General features: G+C 45.6%; 1 protein-coding gene across 1 annotated transcript; it reads right to left on the minus strand.

Annotated features, from left to right (window-relative positions):
• Nucleotides 1-3881: 3881 nt before the first annotated feature.
• Nucleotides 3882-20478, minus strand: LOC311222680 (uncharacterized protein). The gene is made up of 9 exons (XM_084307283.1): nt 20457-20478; nt 10043-10349; nt 9404-9450; nt 9259-9298; nt 8675-8764; nt 6792-6863; nt 6519-6547; nt 6186-6418; nt 3882-4189 (listed from the first exon to the last, which is right to left on the minus strand). The coding sequence occupies exons 2-9, from the start codon at nt 10341-10343 to the stop codon at nt 4054-4056; spliced, it is 948 nt and encodes a 315-aa protein (XP_084163409.1). The 5' UTR covers nt 10344-10349; nt 20457-20478; the 3' UTR covers nt 3882-4053.
• Nucleotides 20479-21142: the final 664 nt, after the last annotated feature.

A 21142-nucleotide genomic window follows, 5' to 3' on the forward strand; every position in this document is an offset into this window, starting at 1 on the left:
CAATACACACAATTGTTATGGGGATGTAAACCAGAGAAAGACTTTAGTCTTGTTTACATCAGGGTCCCCCATTTTCAATTCATCATAACATGACATACATGACATACAGATAGACATGTATGTATATGAATGAATGAATGACCTTTATTTATAGAGCACCCTTCACAGCACGAATGCACAGGGTGCTTTACACTACAGCTTAATATAAAAATACAATAAAAACAAAATCAGAAATAAATGACAACAGACAAACAGCAGTTAAAAACAGTGAAACCAGATAGAAAAAGTAGAATAAAAGAATTTGGATAAAATCATGAGTCACTAATTAAAACAACACTATAGAACAGAAAAAGGCGCCTATGTGTGATTAAAAGCCTGCCTGAACAAATGTGTTTTTAGTTGTTTTTTAAAAGAGTTCTCAGAGGGGGCAGTTCGCAGGTCCAGGGGGAGAGCGTTCCAGAGCCTTGGTGCTGTCACCTCGAAGGCTCGATCACCCCTTGTTTTTAGCCTGGTCCTGGGGATCACTAGGAGGTGCTGATCGGCAGATCTGAGTGAGCGGGTGTTGGTGTAGGGATGGATGAGTTCCGTGATGTAGATAGGGGCCTGACCGTGAAGTGCTCTGAAAGTGAAAGTGAGGACTTTGAAGTGAATTCTATAGTGTACCGGGAGCCAGTGCAGGGATACCAAAATGGGAGTGACGTGACATGATTTTTTTGACCTTGTGAGTAGCCTGGCTGCAGCATTTTGGACCATTTGTAGTTTATCTGTGGATGATTTGGTGAGACAGGTGAAAAGTGAGTTGCAGTAGTCAAGCCTAGAGGAAATAAAAGCATGCACGGATAGTTCTAGTTCAGAGTGAGATATGATGGTGCGCAGTTTTGCAATGTTTCTGAGGTGAAAGAAGCAGGTGCGTGTGAGTGTTTTGACATGTTTGTCTAGGTTCATGGCCTGGTCAAAGACAACACCCAGGTTTCTCAGGTGGGGACGTATGTTGTCTTTAAGGGACCCCAAGTGAGTGGCCACTCTAGCTGCAGTCTTTTCAGCTGCTATGATCAGCACCTCCGTTTTATTTGCATTTAACTGGAGGAAGTTACTCCCCATCCAGCTCTCAATGCCGAGCAGGCACTCCTGGAGAAGGCTGAGTTTCTCCAAGTTGTCGGGTTTAAAAGAGCAGAGTAGTTGTATGTCGTCTGCGTAGCAGTGATATTTAATGCCGGTGAATTTGTTGATGAGGAGGCCTAGGGGAAGCATATAAATGGCAAAGAGGAGTGGTCCTAGCACCGATCCCTGTGGTACCCCACATGAGAGAGGGGTGGGGTCAGATTTAAAAGGACCCACAGCCACCGAGAACGTTCTCTCCCTCAGATAAGAGGCGAACCAGTTTAGAGCGCTCCCATAGGCCTGTTGCAATAAGCAATAAATCAATTTATCGCGCAATAATGAAAATGAATGCAATGATTTTGACGGGCGCAATTAATTGCTATTTGCGTGTTTGTTTTAATGAGGCGGGAACCAGTACCTCTCCGTGTGGGGAGGCGGGCCGCTGACGTTACTACAGAGTACAGCACGGGAGCTCCTGTGAGCACCATGCGTATGTTGGGCAGTAGCAACGCTACATAGCTTAACTACATTTCTCAGTAGCGTGATTGTAGCGTCGCTCCTTTTGAACCAAGTAGCGTTCTTTGTAGTGTAGCTATTTTTAGACCCAAGTAGTGATGTAGCGTGAACAAACGCTATACGCTACTGCCCGGAGAAACTGGACTGCTAAATAAAGATTAAAGATCTAGCGTTGATGCTATAGTAGTTAACGTTAGTAGCTAACGTTAAAACTAACCTAAAGTTAGTTGTTCACCAACAATCTCAACATTTGTTTTATCATTAGCTCAAAAACACAGAACCGGACGACACAAGTTGTCCGCTCATAGGTTCTGCTAGGATAATAACAACAATACTTCCGGTCGGTGGGTTTAAAAATAAAAGAGCAAAGTCTAAAACACCGGAAAAGACGTTTATTTTGTACAGCGTTTTCCTCCACGAGTACTCAAGTACATCATGTGATCAATCGATCTGTTTTTTTTTGCCCATCCCTAGTTTATCCTGTGCTGAAAAGTCTCCATTCCAATAGAGATAGTATATATTTGTGTTTATTTGATTATTGTTGAGCTATATTTTAATCGAGAGTAACTGGTAGTGCAGCTTACTACATTTTCAAGTAGCTTGCCCATCACATAATCCGCGAGCTACAGTAAACAAATGCGAGCCACAATTAGGGTGACCAGGTGTCCCGCTTTTGGTTGTATACTGCACAGCCATTTTACCTAATGTCCCACGTCCCTCTTTTCGAAGCAAAAAATAAAAACATGGGTCTAAAAGCCCCTTCCTACAGTAAACGTAGCAACCCGCCTCTTGTCCACACACATTGCTCTGCTCGTTTTATCATTGCTCTCACGGAGATAAAACTGGGAACGAGGTTACTCTGCTTCTGACGCTACCTCATATCTGATTGGTTAGGTAGTAATTTAGGATATTTAAAATGTCTTCCAATGTTAAATAAAGGTTTATTGCACTTTGAAACGGTTTCCTTGCATTATTATGCTATTATCATTATATTAGTAAAAAAAAAAAAAGTTGATTGAAAACTTTTGGGAAATACATTTCTCAAAAAAATTATTTCTCTCAAAACCGCAATAATATCACTTATCGCAATAATTTCTGGGACAATTAATCGCCCAGCAAAATGTGTTATCGTGACAGGCCTAGCTCCCAGAGATGCCGACCCACTCCCTGAGCCTGTCCAAAAGGATGTTGTGGTTGACCGTGTCAAACGCTGCGCTCAGGTCTAACAGGACCAGAACAGAGCATTCACCAGAGTCAGCAGACATCAGGAGATCATTGGATACTCTGAGAAGGGCAGATTCAGTGGAGTGGAGTTTGCGGAAGCCAGATTGGAATTTGTCACAGATGTTATTCTGTGACATGTGGGTGGTGAGCTGGTTGGCTACAACCTTTTCTAACACCTTTGATAGTCATGTATAGTATACGTTTTCATTCATTCACTGTAATGTACATGTACCTTATATGTGACAAATAAAATAACATCTCAGTTAAGGCAACTCAAATATTGTTATTATTTGTATTTCTATCAGACTTTGTAAAACGAATTCCACTATACGATCCATGTTTGATCCAAGTCTGTAAGCACACATGAATCCCTTGCTGATGGAGATGACCCAATGCTGTTTTGTACCTTACAAGCTGTGGTTGTGTGTTCCAAATTGTATACAGAATAAAACCACACTCTACTGCTCCAGCACCTGATTCCGTGTCGGTCCTGGATGAGACAGCAGGCAGGACAGAATAGGAGAGGTCACACTGGTCACACAATTTTTTTTTTTTTTTACATTTCTACAACCTTTATTTACCCAGGCAAGCAAGTAAGAACAAATTCTGATTTTATTTATTGTCAAAAGTATGCATAATGTTGTGTTAATTCCACAACAAGAGATGTAATGTTAATTACCTGAAATTATAAAAATTTTGGGGGGGGGGAACCCTGCATATATCGGTATCGGTTGATATCGGTATCAAAAATTAAGAGTTGGACAATATCGGTATATCGGTATGGGTAAAAAAGCCAATATCGAGCATCCCTAACACCAATACATCTTGCACCCAGAGTGAAAATTGTGTAGTCCGCCGAGGTGGGAACAGGGTGAAATGATACAGCCTTCACTTTACGGCCTATAGGGACATTTTATTTCAGTCATCAGACACCATCCCATCTGGAGAGCCATGAGCAGGCCGCTAATAGAATAGAATAGATCTTTATTGTCATTGTTACAGTTGTTACAACGAAATTTAAAATACAGCCCTAGGTGCTAGTAAAAATATAAAAACAGTCCTAAACACAGTATTAAATATAAAAACAGGAGTAAGGCATAAATAACATTAACATAAACAGGGGGGTATAAAAGATAATTGCACTATCCCTTAATGTTGTGTGTGCGTGGGGGGGGGGGGCAAGGGAGACTGTCATCAATATGTGCACTAAACTCAGCTAAAATTTAAAACAACAACAGAGACTCTCTCCACGCATCCCCCGTCGATGTACAGGGGCTGTATGTCGGTCTTCTTCCTCCTGTAGTCCACGATCATCTCCTGGGTCTTTAGCTTACTGTATTCAGTGTAACTAGTAAGAGATATGTACAGATATAGTTATAGTATTAATATGTACAGTGATACAGGTATAAAGACACTATGGTAGTGGTCATACTGGCCAGCAGCGTAACTAGTAAGAGTAGGTAAGAGATATGTACAGATATAGTTATAGTATTAATATGTACAGTGATACAGGTATAAAGACACTATGGTAGTGGTCATACTGGCCAGCAGCGTAACTAGTAAGAGTAGGTAAGAGATATGTACAGATATAGTTATAGTATTAATATGTACAGTGATACAGGTATAAAGACACTATGGTAGTAAGGCATACTGGCCAGCAGCGTAACTAGTAAGAGTAGGTAAGAGATATGTACAGATATAGATATAGTATTAATATATACAGTGATACAGGTATAAAGACACTATGGTAGTGGTCATACTGGCCAGCAGCGTAACTAGTAAGAGTAGGTAAGAGATATGTACAGATATAGTTATAGTATTAATATGTACAGTGATACAGGTATAAAGACACTATGGTAGTAAGTCATACTGGCCAGCAGCGTAACTAGTAAGAGTAGGTAAGAGATATGTACAGATATAGATATAGTATTAATATGTACAGTGATACAGGTATAAAGACACTATGGTAGTGGTCATACTGGCCAGCAGCGTAACTAGTAAGAGTAGGTAAGGGATGTACAGATATAGATATAGTATCTACAGATATGTAAATGTCATTAACAGATTGCAGAATGGGTACAATACAGTACAGCTCAATACACACAATTGTTAAGGGGATGCAGACCAGAGAAAGACTTTCGTCTTGTTTACATCAGGGTCCCCCATTTTCAATTCATAGTGATATATATTTTTGGGCATACACTTACAATATAAGCAGCTGGGAAACACATTATATGATGTATTCAGGGCCATTTCACGTTGATTAAACGTTACACATTACATCCTGCTAAATGAACGTTAGCTAATATTACGCGGCCAGTGTTGAAAAGCCTTGAGGTCGCATTCAATTTTCGAGAGACCATAACGTTAACTTGACAGCAATGTGGATACAGCTTTATTTGAGCAGTTGCTACTGTAACGTTACCTTAGTTGATTGTCATTCTGACCTAACTGCAGTAAACAAACTAACGTTAAACCTAAGTTAACTTACCAGTAAATTCAGTACAGCGACAGCTGAAATCCACAGGACAGCCTGATCACAATAATCGACGGGCCAGTTACATTTCCCCCAACCAGAGCCTAACTAGAGCCACATTCTGCGAATCAGAGGCAGAGTAGGGGCGGGTCTTCGGTGCCAGCACGTTGGGTTGTCTCATAAAGAATAATACTGCACTGTATCTGAGTATCTAGATGATTATCCATAAAAAACGCACGTTAATCGAAAATACCACACCATTACTGTACCAATGACAGTCAAATAATCTACAGAAAAGCATTACATTGCAAAATAATATGTCCAAGACTAGTGTTGCATGCACACACAATTGTAGAATAGCTCCCTCTCTCCACCGTGTAACTCGACTCCCCCTACTGGTTGAACCAGGCAGAGCAGCGTCAAAAGACGTCATCTTGCGTCAACCACCGGCATCTAGCTTGCTACCGGCGGGAGACGCCTCGTTTTCCAGTCCCACATCTGTAGCTCATAGCTCTTCTAGCTCATACAGCTCGTATAGCTCATACAGCTCTTATAGCTCATACAGCTCTTATAGCTCATACAGCTCTTATAGCTCATACAGCTCTTATAGCTCATACAGCTCTTATAGCTCATACAGCTCTTATAGCTCATAGCTCATACAGCTCTTATAGCTCATACAGCTCTTATAGCTCATACAGCTTGTATAGCTCATACAGCTCGTATAGCTCATACAGCTCATAGCTCTTCTAGCTCTAGTAGCCCGTATAGCTTATAGCTGCAGGGAAGAGAAGGAGGCCAGGGTTTGAACAGGAAACAACTCTAGTTAAATAATCAAAGGTCAAAATGGACGTAAGGAAAGACTACACACCTCGGTGAGAGGAAGGACTCCGTGGAGCGGGGAGTGAGAGGGTCAAACTTGAAGGAAGGAAGACCGGAGAGAACGGTGGGAGCCTGGAAGACGAAGCCCTGGGGAGCGAAGGAGGAGGCGGGAGCCACGGGATCCTCCGAAGGGAGCGTCTCTGCTGGGGCAGGATCCTCCTCCTCCTCCTCCTCCTCCGCACGGGGTGTTGGGCTGATGGGACGGGCCATCTGCTCCGGCTCCTAGAGCGAGGGGGACAAACGCCAGACGTGAGTTTACCTTGAGTTACCAGCTATAGGACCACTGCACTGGGTATAAAACAGAGAAACTGAAAGTTCTCACCTTTGGCACGGCAGGTTGAACTTTAGCCCCTGAATAATAAATAAAAACAGTTAGTCAAATAAAAAAGTGTTCATTCAGGGAGAGTGAAATTGACCCGTCTCAAGTACCGCCCTCTTTTCTTGATCCTCCAATCACAACTGTTGCTTTGAGGGACTGGAGGAACAATAAAAGAGGGGTGAGACTTGAGATATGTCAATTGATGGGACACCATGTCAAAACTAAAGGTTTGTGACAGGTACATGTCCAAGCCGTTGGGTTGCTAAGAGACAATACCTTTGTTGGTCTTCACTCTGCCAGATGGGGGCGCTGCTTTGTTATTAAAGCTGCTCCTGGTGACTCTTGCTTCTGTTGGAATAAAAGACAACACATTCTCGAAGTCAACTTCCTGTCTGTTGTTGCTAGGTAACTGCAGCGTGGGGGGAAACTGCCCCGCCTGGTACATTGTGTACGCTTCATTTAGTGGAGAAACGGATCGTTAAAGCGGCAAATTAAAAACAATCAAGCGGAATTTTCTTCAGTCCTTCACAATGCCAAAGAGCTGCCGTGTTACACGTTGTACTGACAAAAACAGAAATCCAAATCGCAAGTTTTATACCATCACAGAGGAAAAAGTGTCTGGCAGCTAACGTTAACCTAGACAAATAGCTACATGCTGAGCTAACGTTAATTATATCATATCGAACAGATAGGAGCTTATCTTATCTAATCTTACGTGGCTGTTTGATCGGGTAGTGGCACATGTGGTACCACCACGTAAGATTAGATAAGATAAGCTCCTATCGGTTCGATATGATCTAATTAACGTTAGCTTAGCATGTAGCTACCACGACACCAGAGGGAGTTAGCCAAACGTTAGCCGCCAGCCACTTTTTCCTCCGTGATGCATCAGCTGGTATTATATAAAACTTGCGGTTTGTTATTAGTACAAAACGTAACACAGCAGGTTTTCCAAGTTGTAGGCCTTTCCCTGACTACATTGGAGCCAGTGTTGTAGGACTCGGGTCCAGGACAGCGACTGATAGCCATCTGATGGAAGTCATGTATAGTATGTATATATATCCAGTGCATTCCCAGAGTTCTAGGCAAGTGCATTTGTTTGGCTATTGTCACAAAATAAATAAACTCACTTTGAAATGGTGACCGTGACTGTCATTTATGTTTAATGTAGGGCTGTCTTAAATACTTCGAAGCTTCATTCGATGGGCATGGCATTCGAATATGAAAATAAAATTCAATTATAAAAAAATTTAAATAAATTTTTATTTTTTGTGTGTGCAAATCAACTCTGTTAACTACAACAAGCAATGCCGTTTGTTATTCAAGATGAGGTCGGACTCGGCACTGACAGATTTGTGTTCATTGTGCTGCTTTTATAAAGCCTCAAATGACGGCTTACAATATTTCATGAAAGCAAAGTGTTTAGTTTGTCTAAGATTTAAAAAGGTTTAAACTTTACAGCACTGACAAAGTTGAACAAAGTGCTGTACAAGTCCCACAACATAAAAAGATTTATTACAAAATGAAAATAAACTAAGCAGTCAGGTGGCGTAGCGGAGATTGCGCTCGTCACCAATGCAAGAGGCTGCGGTCTCGACTCCCAGAGTCAGCATTGCCTTGGCTTGGGCTGATCGCTATACTAACTCGTTTGGCTGGGTTAGGGGGAGGGAAGCCATGGGTGGGAAACTGGCGTTGTGAACAGCGACGCCTACAGGTCAGGTCTGGGCGCCTGCTCAGCGGAGGCAGGACTTGAGGAAGGCAGCGTGACCTCCGACGCGTTACGCTTCACCAATGAAAGCCCTCGCTGCCAGGTGAAAAAAGAGTCACTGGCTGTCGCCGCACGTGTTGGAGGAAGCATGCGGATACTTCAGGGTTCCCTTGTACCGACCAGTAGGAGAACATGCGCACAACAACCAGGTAGGGGGGGGGGGGGGGGGGATTGGCACAATGACTAAATTGGGACGGGGAGAAAAGAGAAAAATCGGAGAAAGAGAGATTATTATTTTTTTTTTAATCTCGAAGCTTCGAATTAAAATCGAATCTCGGCCCCGAAGCTCGGCCCCCTAGAAGTCACGTATACTGCACCTCCCAAGAGCTCCACAACATGCCCAGAGTTCTAGGACAGGAGGGAATCCTGAGATGTGGCACTCACTAGTTACCTATAGCAACTCTTCCTCTGGTAGTGGCCCGTGCTGGAGGGGGCTGGACCACAGCGGCTCGGGCGGTCCTGGTACCTACAGCTGGCTCAACTGCAGGACGATATGATGTCGCAACAAAAAGAGGGAAGGTTTTTTAGTTAACAAAAAAAGTCAATCGGCATCAAGATCAGGAGCTTTCACACTTTTTAAGTAACTGGACAATGTTCCTTAAAGTGCTAAGTACTAGGGATGCACCGATACCCATAGACCGATACCAGGCTAAAATATGGTATTGGAGCAATTCCCCGATACTAAAATCAGAAACAAAAGACAACGATGTCAGAAATCAAAGCATTTTTTACATAGTCGAGCACGTTAGATTGCTCTAATGGGAGACATTTCTATTATATCTTTTTGTCCAGTGGTGCAAACTTATGGTCCAACTCTATACGGTTATATAAGCTATGGATCAGATTGGTACTCGACAGACACTGGACTCGTAATCGGTATCGGCGAATCCCCACAGCGCGTGATGTCTTTGTGAAGCCCGGCCCTGGACAGGCGTGAAGGAGGAGGAAGAGAAAACATCATGAACATCAATTTACCTTTCCTCACGGCCACGCTTCGCTGCTGCTCCACTGGAGGCTGTGAGGAGATGTGAGGGAAAATAAGTACGATTCAAGATTGTATGCAACGAAATCACGATGAGAAGTGGACACAAGATGTTGGGAGGATTTAGAATGAAAATACCTTCTGCTGTTGCGGTTTCATAGAGCGGGTTACTCTGGTGCTCTGAGCTGTTTTCATAGTTGTCCCATGAGGAAGAAAAAGACAACATTGGATACAAATCCATGGACCGATTCAGTCAAAGTGAAGCCAAGAGGGAAGGCTCCATGGAAGGATTTCAGGACAAACGCAATAAGCAAATCCCTTTGGTCACAGGGCTCTTTGAATTAGGGGTTAGTTACTCGTTATCATATAGGGCAGATACAAGAATCAAACAGGGTATTGTATACGAGACTTCCCCCAATACAAAAAATCGGATACCAATAGATTATGTGAAACATGAAATGAAAGTGGCTTGATTTTTGCACACATTGAACCGTGTTAGATCTCTCCGATTGATTATATTGCAATGTTTATCGTCCAATGAGTAATGGATGAGATTACTGTATCAGCCAATACTTCCCAAGTTCGGGTCTCAGAGAGAATCTGTATCAGCGGTGAAACGGACCCCTCTCAAACGCCGGCCTCCTCCAATCACAGCTGTTGTCGTCGGTTACCGTTGCTTTCGGAAAGCAACAGCTGTGATTGGCGGATCAAGAAAAGAGGGCAGGGTTTGCGATAGGTCAGCAGCATCCCCGACTTTGGAACAAAGCGCTTCCTCACCTCCTTGGCTCTGGTCATAGTGCGGGTGAGGACGGGGGACAGGGGGACAAGGGTCATGGCGTCCTTCGTGACATTGACCGGGGGGGGGGGGTTCCTGCACGGCGGACACGTTGACCGCCATCACGGAGGAGACGTTGTGAGAGGAGCACTCCAGCTCCACAAGCTCGCCCAGCTGCCGGCGGCTGTTCACGGCCCGGTGCCGGTTCTCTTTCTGGGTCTGGGACCTCCTACGGGACATCTTGGCCCTCAGCATGCTCATGCTGCTGTCCCGCTGGCGCAGGTGGGCGTAGCGAGACTCCATGGTGATCTTGATCGCGTTGTAACATTACAGCGGGCGTGGACGGGGGGGGGGGACAAAGGGACATGTTAATGAATAGTATACCACAGGATAATGTTGCTCTTAATCACGCCGTGACCCTCGCCGACTACGTTGTGCCATTTGCAACGATCCGTGACAACTGGCTACTACTTACGCCGGAAATCAGAGACTAAACACTTGAATTTGAGACGTCATCAAGTGACACTCTCGATGAACTAATGACCGAATTTGTGGATTTAGTTTGAGCTATAACCTAAAGTCTGTCTCTATTACATAGAAGGAGAAGATGATTTTATTGTTTTATTTCTAGCTTTACCTCTCTAGGCCATCGTGCCTACAATTGAGTTTTACTGACTTCTAGGGCTTACAGCCTATTACACGGGCGGGCCTTTACACGGGCATCAACAAATCCTTGCTCCGCCGCCTACAACTGGTGCAGAACGCAGCCGCGTGCCTCCTCACCAAAACAAAAAAACATGAACATATCAGCCCAGTCTTGGCCTCGCTCCACTGGCTGCTTTAGGATCGATTTTAAATTAGACCTAAATGTTTTTAAATCACTAAATGGCACGGCTCCTCCCTATCTGTCCGAACTCCTGCACCGCCACACCCCCCACCGATCCCTCAGATCAGCTGACCAGCTGCTACTGGTGGTGCCTAGAACTAGGCTCAAGACTAGGGGAGACAGAACTTTCTCCACCACAGCGCCTAGATTGTGGAACAGCCTCCCCCTCAGCGTACGGACCGCCCAGACCGTGCAGGCTTTTAAATCACTTTTAAAAACCTACCTGTTCTCCTTGGCCTTCCCCCCCACTTAATCACTACTAGACCCCTGGCCCTTCTATCCTCTTTGTTTTACTGTGCCCTACCTGTTTTTATTACTTTCATTGCTTTACTATGTTTTTAATCTTATATCTTGCATCATATTATTTTGTTTTTATTACTTTCATTGCTTTATTATGTTTTTAATCTTATATCTTGCATCACATTATTTTGTTTTTATCAACTTGCCTGTGAAGCACTTTGGTGCCAGCTGCCGCTGTCTGGAAATGTGCTATATAAATAAAACTCGACAGATCGGAATCAGAAAATGTACTTTTATCCCAGTAAGTCACCATGTGGGTTCTGTTCCGTCAAAGTGCCCATCGAATTGTTCCATTATTCACCCTCTATGGAGCAGCAGGATTAGTCTTGATGACATCACTAACGTCTCATCTTACCTACATTGAAATGGTTTTACTAACTTTAATATACATAGTCTGCACTGTGCTGCTATATTATGTAGGAAAATAGTAAATACTCTGTATCGGCAATATTAAATGGCTTGGATCGGGGCAGTAAAACTTCATCCCTAGTTATGCAGCGGGCATTATGGTCGCTAGTGTTTCATAAGGGTTGCAAACAGTGCCTCATCCGTAGCCAACACTGTATTGCACTAATACACCGGAGGACCTTAGCATGTCTTTACCATGCTTTTTGTAAACTTTATGTACATTATACCCGTTATGTCTTATTCTATGTCTTATTACTTGTATTATTGCACAATCGCTGCAGGCATGACCACCCGCATTTCACTGTATGCTTGTATGCCGTGACAAATAAAACTCTTGACTTGACTAAGGGTTGCAAACAGTGAATAATAGTGATCCAACACAGGGTTCCTGCCGGTTTCAACTAGTTCAATTTAAGACAAGTTTGAGTATAATGCAATACTGTATATATATATATATATTATAAATGTATTGTGCGGGGTGGGGACTGATTCTGCATTAGTTATTAAACACGATACAGAAAGGTCATCGGAACCTCACTCCAGGACCTGTACGCCTCCAGAACTCGGAAGCGGGCAGGTAAGATTGTGGCCGACCCCTACCACCCCGGTCACAAGCTGTTGGAGACACTCCCCTCCGACCCCTACCACCCCGGTCACAACCTGTTGGAGTCACTCCCCTCTGGCAGGAGGCTGTGGTCCATCAGGGCCAAAACCTCACGCCACAAGAACAGTTTCTTCCCCTCTGCAGTGAGCCTCATCAACAAGACTCGGGACCCTCACTGACACCCCCCCACTGTGTTACACTAACACACCCTACTGGACTATATACTTGCCCACTGTATTGTTACTTCATTCTAAGTTAGTGTATATAATTGTATAATTGACCACATCTGCCCAGTTGCACAGCCCTGGCCTACTCCCATTTTATACTTATAATAATTGTATTATCTATCTATTGAGCTATATTTTATTTAGTTTATATCCCATCATTGTATTCAACTATATTTATTTCATAAATATAGTATTCTATTGTGCTTAACTTAGCTCATATTTCATTTTACGCCACCACTTTATTGTATCATCTGTGATCTGTCTGTCCAATGCGAATGTCGCACCAGTAAAGTCCAAACTAAGCAAATTCCTTGTATGTGAAAAGTACACTGGCAATAAAGACTATTCTGATTCAGATTCTGAAATGAGAAATAACATGGGTCTCAAAATGTAATACTTCTTATTGGACCTGTGGGAACCCTGTGAAAAGGAGCCGTTGGTGTACTTCTTCCACCACTGCGGTTAGATCCCTCTCCCACCTGCATGACCGCAACAACCAGGTGAGAATGCTGCTCATCGACTTTAGCTCAGCAATCAATACCATCAACTCCGCCAAGCATGGTGACCTCGTGGAAACCAAGGACCTCGACATCAACCCCTCCGTCTGCAACTGGATACTTGACCTCCTAATCAACACAGACCCCAGCATGGCAATCTCACCTCCACCCTCACCAACCACATCCCACGGGGGAATGCGTTGAGCCCTCTCCTCTACATGGCTCCAATACCAAGTTCGCAGACGACATAATGGTGGGTCTCATCAAAAATGATAGTCTGTCTTAGGGGTGGACGGTATGGTCTAAAATTTATATCACTGTATAATTTGAAGCATAGACGGTAACGGTATATATCACGGTATCAGTGTTTCCGTTAGAATAATTTTTTTTGCCTGATAGGCAGGCTATATAAAGAATGACATCCTCAAGGCATGTAGATTTATAATATTTTAACTTAAAACTAGGCTACTTTTGCGTATAAAGTCATTATATTCCAAATAAAATAAGTCCCGAGTCCGTGCTGCTCCCATTGCAAACAGCCGGGCTGGATGCTGGATTTTGCTAGAGGCATATAGAGCCGCAGAGCCAGCGGCGCTTTCAGGTCTGGTCACAGCTTTCAGCCGTTGGGTGGGGGGGTGCTGTTGAGCGGACCTGACCTGAAAGCGCCGCTGGCTCTGCGGCTCTGCAGCTGCATGCTATTCGCAAATCCACTGCTGCCTGCAGCCGTCCTCCCGGCTCCCGCTGCAGCCGTCGTTATCATAACACTACACGCATATCATAATGTTTACAGCAAACTGTAGTTGATCACCAGGTATGTTTTATTGACGTAGAATAATTCATATAAGAAAAACGATAGGGACATCTCTTACCTTTCTCCACTGGTTAAAAATGCCAGGAACTGAAATTGAAACTTGCTGTGCGCCGTGGTGATATGTGTTTATTATGAAATGACAATTGCGTGTTGACAGGCCCACTGCGCGAAGCCTCCTAAATAACTTTTTCCAGTTTGCACATATCTATTATCTATGACTAATTCTATCTATTTTTAGGGGCAAATGAGATTGAAATAGTCGCGCTGTGGTTACATGACGTCATTGCTATTTTAGAGCTGCTCTACCGGTTACACGGTATAGTCAAAATCCATACCGTAGAGCAAATTAATACCGTTTATACCGTATACCGTTTATACCGTCCACCCCTAGTCTGTCTACATGGAGTGTGGTGTAAGATAAGATATTCCTTTATTTATCCCCTTGGGGAAATCAATAAAGCAAGTTATCACGGTGTGCCGCCTTCAACACCAAGGAGCTCATTGTGGACTTAGAAAAGACCAAAGTAGGCATGCATTGCACACCCCCCCCCCCATCTGTATCAACAGGACAGACGTTGAGTGTGTCTCCAGCTCCAGATTCCTAGCCTACTGGAGATGGGAGATCTAAGCTAGCCTACTGGAGATGAGAGCTATAGGCTAGTCTACTGGAGATGGGAGGGCTAAGCTAGCCTACTGGAGGTGGGAGCTATAGGCTAGCCTACTGGAGGTGGGAGCTATAGGCTAGCCTACTGGAGATGGGAGGGCTAAGCTAGCCTACTGGAGATGGGAGGGCTAAGCTAGCCTACTGGAGATGGGAGGGCTAAGCTAGCCTACTGGAGGTGGGAGCTATAGGCTAGCCTACTGGAGATGAGAGCTATAGGCTAGCCTACTGGAGGTGGGAGCTATAGGCTAGCCTACTGGAGGTGGGAGCTATAGGCTAGCCTACTGGAGGTGGGAGCTATAGGCTAGCCTACTGGAGGTGGGAGCTATAGGCTAGCCTACTGGAGGTGGGAGCTATAGGCTAGCCTACTGGAGATGGGAGCTATAGGCTAGCCTACTGGAGATGGGAGCTATAGGCTAGCCTACTGGAGATGGGAGCTATAGGCTAGCCTACTGGAGATGGGAGCTATAGGCTAGCCTACTGGAGATGGGAGCTATAGGCTAGCCTACTGGAGGTGGGAGCTATAGGCTAGCCTACTGGAGGTGGGAGCTATAGGCTAGCCTACTGGAGGTGGGAGCTATAGGCTAGCCTACTGGATGTGGGAGATCTAGGCTAGCCTACTGGAGGTGGGAGCTATAGGCTAGCCTACTGGAGGTGGGAGCTATAGGCTAGCCTACTGGAGGTGGGAGCTATAGGCTAGCCTACTGGAGGTGGGAGCTATAGGCTAGCCTACTGGAGATGGGAGCTATAGGCTAGCCTACTGGAGATGGGAGCTATAGGCTAGCCTACTGGAGATGGGAGCTATAGGCTAGCCTACTGGAGATGGGAGCTATAGGCTAGCCTACTGGAGATGGGAGCTATAGGCTAGCCTACTGGAGATGGGAGCTATAGGCTGGCCTACTGGAGATGGGAGCTATAGGCTGGCCTACTGGAGATGCGAGCTATAGGCTAGCCTACTGGAGATGGGAGCTATAGGCTAGCCTACTGGAGGTGGGAGCTATAGGCTAGTCTACTGGAGGTGGGAGCTATAGGCTAGCCTACTGGAGATGGGAGCTATAGGCTAGCCTACTGGAGATGGGAGCTATAGGCTAGCCTACTGGAGATGGGAGCTATAGGCTAGCCTACTGGAGATGGGAGCTATAGGCTAGTCTACTGGAGATGGGAGCTATAGGCTAGCCTACTGGAGGTGGGAGCTATAGGCTAGTCTACTGGAGGTGGGAGCTATAGGCTAGCCTACTGGAGATGAGAGCTATAGGCTAGCCTACTGGAGATGGGAGCTATAGGCTAGCCTACTGGAGATGGGAGCTATAGGCTAGCCTACTGGAGGTGGGAGCTATAGGCTGGACTACTGGAGATGGGAGCTATAGGCTGGACTACTGGAGATGGGAGCTATAGGCTAGCCTACTGGAGGTGGGAGGGCTAGGCTAGTCTACTGGAGATGGGAGCTATAGGCTAGCCTACTGGAGGTGGGAGCTATAGGCTAGACTACTGGAGGTGGGAGCTATAGGCTAGCCTACTGGAGATGGGAGCTATAGGCTGGCCTACTGGAGATGAGAGCTATAGGCTGGACTACTGGAGATGGAAGCTATAGGCTAGCCTACTGGAGATGGGAGCTATAGGCTAGCCTACTGGAGATGAGAGCTATAGGCTAGCCTACTGGAGATGAGAGCTATAGGCTAGCCTACTGGAGATGGGAGCGCTAGGCTGGCCTACTGGAGATGGGAGGGCTAGGCTAGCCTACTGGAGATGAGCTATAGGCTGGCCTACTGGAGATGAGCTATAGGCTAGCCTACTGGAGGTGGGAGCTATAGGCTAGCCTACTGGAGATGGGAGCTATAGGCTAGCCTACTGGAGATGGGAGCTATAGGCTAGCCTACTGGAGGTGGGAGCTATAGGCTATCCTACTGGAGGTGGGAGCTATAGGCTGGCCTACTGGAGATGGGAGCTATAGGCTATCCTACTGGAGATGAGAGCTATAGGCTAGCCTACTGGAGATGGGAGCTATAGGCTAGCCTACTGGAGATGAGAGCTATAGGCTAGCCTACTGGAGATGGGAGCTATAGGCTGGCCTACTGGAGATGGGAGCTATAGGCTAGCCTACTGGAGATGGGAGCTATAGGCTAGCCTACTGGAGATGGGAGCTATAGGCTAGCCTACTGGAGATGGGAGCTATAGGCTAGCCTACTGGAGATGGGAGCTATAGGCTAGCCTACTGGAGATGGGAGCTATAGGCTAGCCTACTGGAGATGGGAGCTATAGGCTAGCCTACTGGAGATGGGAGCTATAGGCTGGCCTACTGGAGATGGGAGCTATAGGCTAGCCTACTGGAGGTGGGAGCTATAGGCTAGCCTACTGGAGATGGGAGCTATAGGCTAGCCTACTGGAGGTGGGAGCTATAGGCTAGCCTACTGGAGGTGGGAGCTATAGGCTAGCCTACTGGAGATGAGAGCTATAGGCTGGACTACTGGAGATGAGAGCTATAGGCTGGACTACTGGAGATGGAAGCTATAGGCTAGCCTACTGGAGATGGGAGCTATAGGCTAGCCTACTGGAGATGAGAGCTATAGGCTGGCCTACTGGAGATGGGAGCTATAGGCTAGCCTACTGGAGGTGGGAGCTATAGGCTAGCCTACTGGAGGTGGGAGCTATAGGCTAGCCTACTGGAGATGGGAGCTATAGGCTAGCCTACTGGAGATGGGAGCTATAGGCTAGCCTACTGGAGATGAGAGCTATAGGCTGGACTACTGGAGATGGGAGCTATAGGCTAGCCTACTGGAGGTGGGAGCTATAGGCTAGCCTACTGGAGGTGGGAGCTATAGGCTAGCCTACTGGAGATGGGAGCTATAGGCTGGCCTACTGGAGGTGGGAGCTATAGGCTAGCCTACTGGAGGTGGGAGCTATAGGCTAGCCTACTGGAGGTGGGAGCTATAGGCTAGCCTACTGGAGATGGGAGCTATAGGCTAGCCTACTGGAGATGGGAGCTATAGGCTAGCCTACTGGAGATGGGAGCTATAGGCTAGTCTACTGGAGATGGGAGCTATAGGCTGGCCTACTGGAGGTGAGAGCTATAGGCTGGACTACTGGAGATGGGAGCTATAGGCTAGCCTACTGGAGATGGGAGCTATAGGCTGGTCTACTGGAGGTGAGAGCTATAGGCTGGACTACTGGAGATGGGAGCTATAGGCTAGCCTACTGGAGATGGGAGCTATAGGCTAGCCTACTGGAGATGGGAGCTATAGGCTAGCCTACTGGAGGTGGGAGCTATAAGCTAGCCTACTGGAGATGGGAGCTATAGGCTAGCCTACTGGAGATGGGAGCTATAGGCTAGCCTACTGGAGGTGGGAGCTATAGGCTAGCCTACTGGAGATGGGAGCTATAGGCTGGCCTACTGGAGGTGGGAGATCTAAGCTAGGCTACTGGAGATGGGAGGGCTAGGCTAGCCTACTGGAGGTGGGAGGGCTAGGCTAGCCTACTGGAGGTGGGAGCTATAGGCTAGCCTACTGGAGGTGGGAGCTATAGGCTGGCCTACTGGAGGTGGGAGCTATAGGCTAGCCTACTGGATATGGGAGCTATAGGCTAGCCTACTGGAGATGGGAGCTATAGGCTAGCCTACTGGAGATGGGAGCTATAGGCTAGCCTACTGGAGATGGGAGCTATAGGCTAGGCTAGCCTACTGGAGGTGGGAGCTATAGGCTGGCCTACTGGAGATGGGAGCTATAGGCTGGCCTACTGGAGATGAGCTATAGGCTAGCCTACTGGAGGTGGGAGCTATAGGCTAGCCTACTGGAGATGGGAGCTATAGGCTAGCCTACTGGAGATGGGAGCTATAGGCTAGCCTACTGGAGATGGGAGCTATAGGCTGGCCTACTGGAGATGGGAGCTATAGGCTAGCCTACTGGAGATGGGAGCTATAGGCTAGCCTACTGGAGGTGGGAGCTATAGGCTGGACTACTGGAGATGGGAGCTATAGGCTAGCCTACTGGAGATGGGAGCTATAGGCTAGCCTACTGGAGATGGGAGCTATAGGCTAGCCTACTGGAGATGGGAGCTATAGGCTAGCCTACTGGAGATGAGAGATATAGGCCTACTTGTGTCCCAGCTTCTGGTAGAGGAGGCTCACCACCCCAACAATAGCCTGTTCAAGCTGCTGCGGTCAGGCAAGCGCCTCCGCATACATGCAGCAAGAACAGACTCCGACTCAGCTTCTTCCCCCAGGCCATCAGAACACTGATCTCTCCACACACAACTCAAGCACACATGAACACACACACCACAAAAAGGTAACTTTAAAAAAAACATAACTGTATATTATTGTATATAGTACTCATCAACTTTAACTTATTTCTTAAAGGAAAACTCCAACATTTTGGGAAATTAGCTTATTTAACATCTTCCCTGGAGTTAGACAAGAAGATTCATACCTTGGCTTTTTTGTCTCCGTGCGAGCATTTAGCTTTGGGAACTGTCGCTCCGTTAGCGTAGCTTAGCTTAATCACTGGAAGTGGGGGGGGGGACAATAGCCTGATGTTCCTTTAGAGTGTATACAGTCACCAAATACACTCTAAATACAACTCCAAAACGTTCATGTAAACATGTTGTGACCCGTGTATTTACCGCGTGGAGAAATAAAAAATTATTGATTTTTTTATTCGAAACTGGCCACCGTAAATGCCCAAAACCCCCACCACCTCCTAATAGACAGTCTCCTCCCCACCGCATGTATATATCCCCTCCCCGCCGTATGTATATTTCTCTCCCACCCACCCACCCCCTCCTAATGTACAGTCCCCTCCCCATCATATGTATATACTCTGTCAGGATCTAGGGGTAACAGTACTGTATATTTGAATATAGTTTATGTCACAAATGTATCAGTACTAAATACCTATGTCCCTATGCCATAAATGTCTATATGAATTGAAAATGGGGGACCCTGATGGAAACAAGACTAACGTCTTTCTCAGGTCTGCATCCCCTTAACAATTGTGTGTATTGAGCCGTACTGTATTGTACCCATTCTGCAATCTGTTAAATAAAGTTCTCATTCATTCATTCATTCATTCATCCTTTCTGGGGTTTTCAAAATAAAAGTGCAACGTTTATAGCAGCGGAAAACGTTTATTTTGTACATTATCTAACGTTAACACGAACCTAAACTAACGTTACAACTAACCTAACTAACCTGCTCAGCCTGCACTCCTTCCCAGCAGGAAACCAAGAGCAAATTGATTGACCTTTACTTAATTTTAAACAGTCCTGCACAACATATTGACGACCTCGTTTAGTCAACTGAAGGGTTTATATCCGGCCACTAGAGGGCAGCGTCTCACTACTATCTGACCCGATATGCCGTGCTCCTCCTATTCAGCATTCAGTTTGTAATTTCCCCATCATTTCAACAACATTTGTCATCAACATAGCCGCTTACTTTTCATATGCATCCGTGTGATCATTATTAATTGAGAATGGGGGACCCTGATGTAAACAAGACGAAAGTCTCTCTGGTCTGCATCCCCTTAACAGTTGTGTGTATTGAGCCGTACTGTACCCATTCTGCAATCTGTTAAAGTTTTCAATCAATCAATCATTGACTTGACAAATCTAACCACAAGCAAAGTGTATGGATTCTCTAGACCGGAGAACTCAGAGCAGTATGTAAAGCTCCAGTGTAGGAATGCATATCGATTCAGTTCAGTCATTCAACCAAGATGATGATCGCCCCGTGTTTTGTGACCATGTTATAAAAGTTGACAGTTTATTATTTCTCATCTCCAAACGCTGGCTGGCTGCTGCTAAAGATCTAACGTCAGTCTGGACTCAGGAACGGAGAACGTTTCAACTCTCAGATCATCAAACGGGGACAGTTGAGTTCTCGCTCAGGAATCATCTGGTTTGGTCGTTTGTGTAAAGATGGGAAAAGTGGGGAAATTGTGCAGAAACTTGTGAGAAACACGTTACGCAACAAAGTCCTTGAAACGTAAAGGCAGAATAAAAGTGTACAATAATAATATTAATAACTCACAGTCAGCTGCTGTCCGGGAAGATGTGCGTGTTTGGAGTTTGGGGCGAAACAGACAATCACAGCTGCTTTAATGAGCACCCATCAGGGGGCGTGGCCCCGCGGGAACAGCAGGTGGGCGGGGCCATAGGGGCGGGGCGAGATGCACCTATTACCCAGAGTCCTTTAATAAGAGTTACGACACGCTTTGATCTCGCCGACAGGATATCACGTGGTTCACGTATCTACCTGTAGTTCCAATTTGGCCTTCCTGTTGTTCTTATTTAATTTCAGCGGGACAGAACGGCAGAACTAATTATACGGCTCTGCTACTACTGTTACAGCAATTTTTGGTACGTATTAATACAATGTGCATTGATCACTGTTGCGATATATCATTTACATATCTGCTACTTTAATATTTACATTATATCACTAGGCGATGACGGCAATTTCGAACGTTAAATGCTAGCTGTGCTAGCTGACTTATTTTACATTAGCCATATCACCAGTTGTTACACAATCAAGCATCATTGTATTAATCAGCCCACATTATATGTGGGCTATTTATATTCAATATATATAATAGCATTTCAGGGGAGTGGCAGAGAGACTTGTGCTTCTACACATCCTAATGCTATCTATAAGACATTCATACATGCACATGTGAAAATGCAGTGAATAGCATATCTCAAGCTGTTTACTCTGCA

Source organism: Notolepis coatsorum (genome assembly GCF_963971535.1).
Source record: "Notolepis coatsorum genome assembly, chromosome: 1".
In the NCBI taxonomy this organism is placed as follows: Eukaryota; Metazoa; Chordata; class Actinopteri; order Aulopiformes; family Paralepididae; genus Notolepis; species Notolepis coatsorum.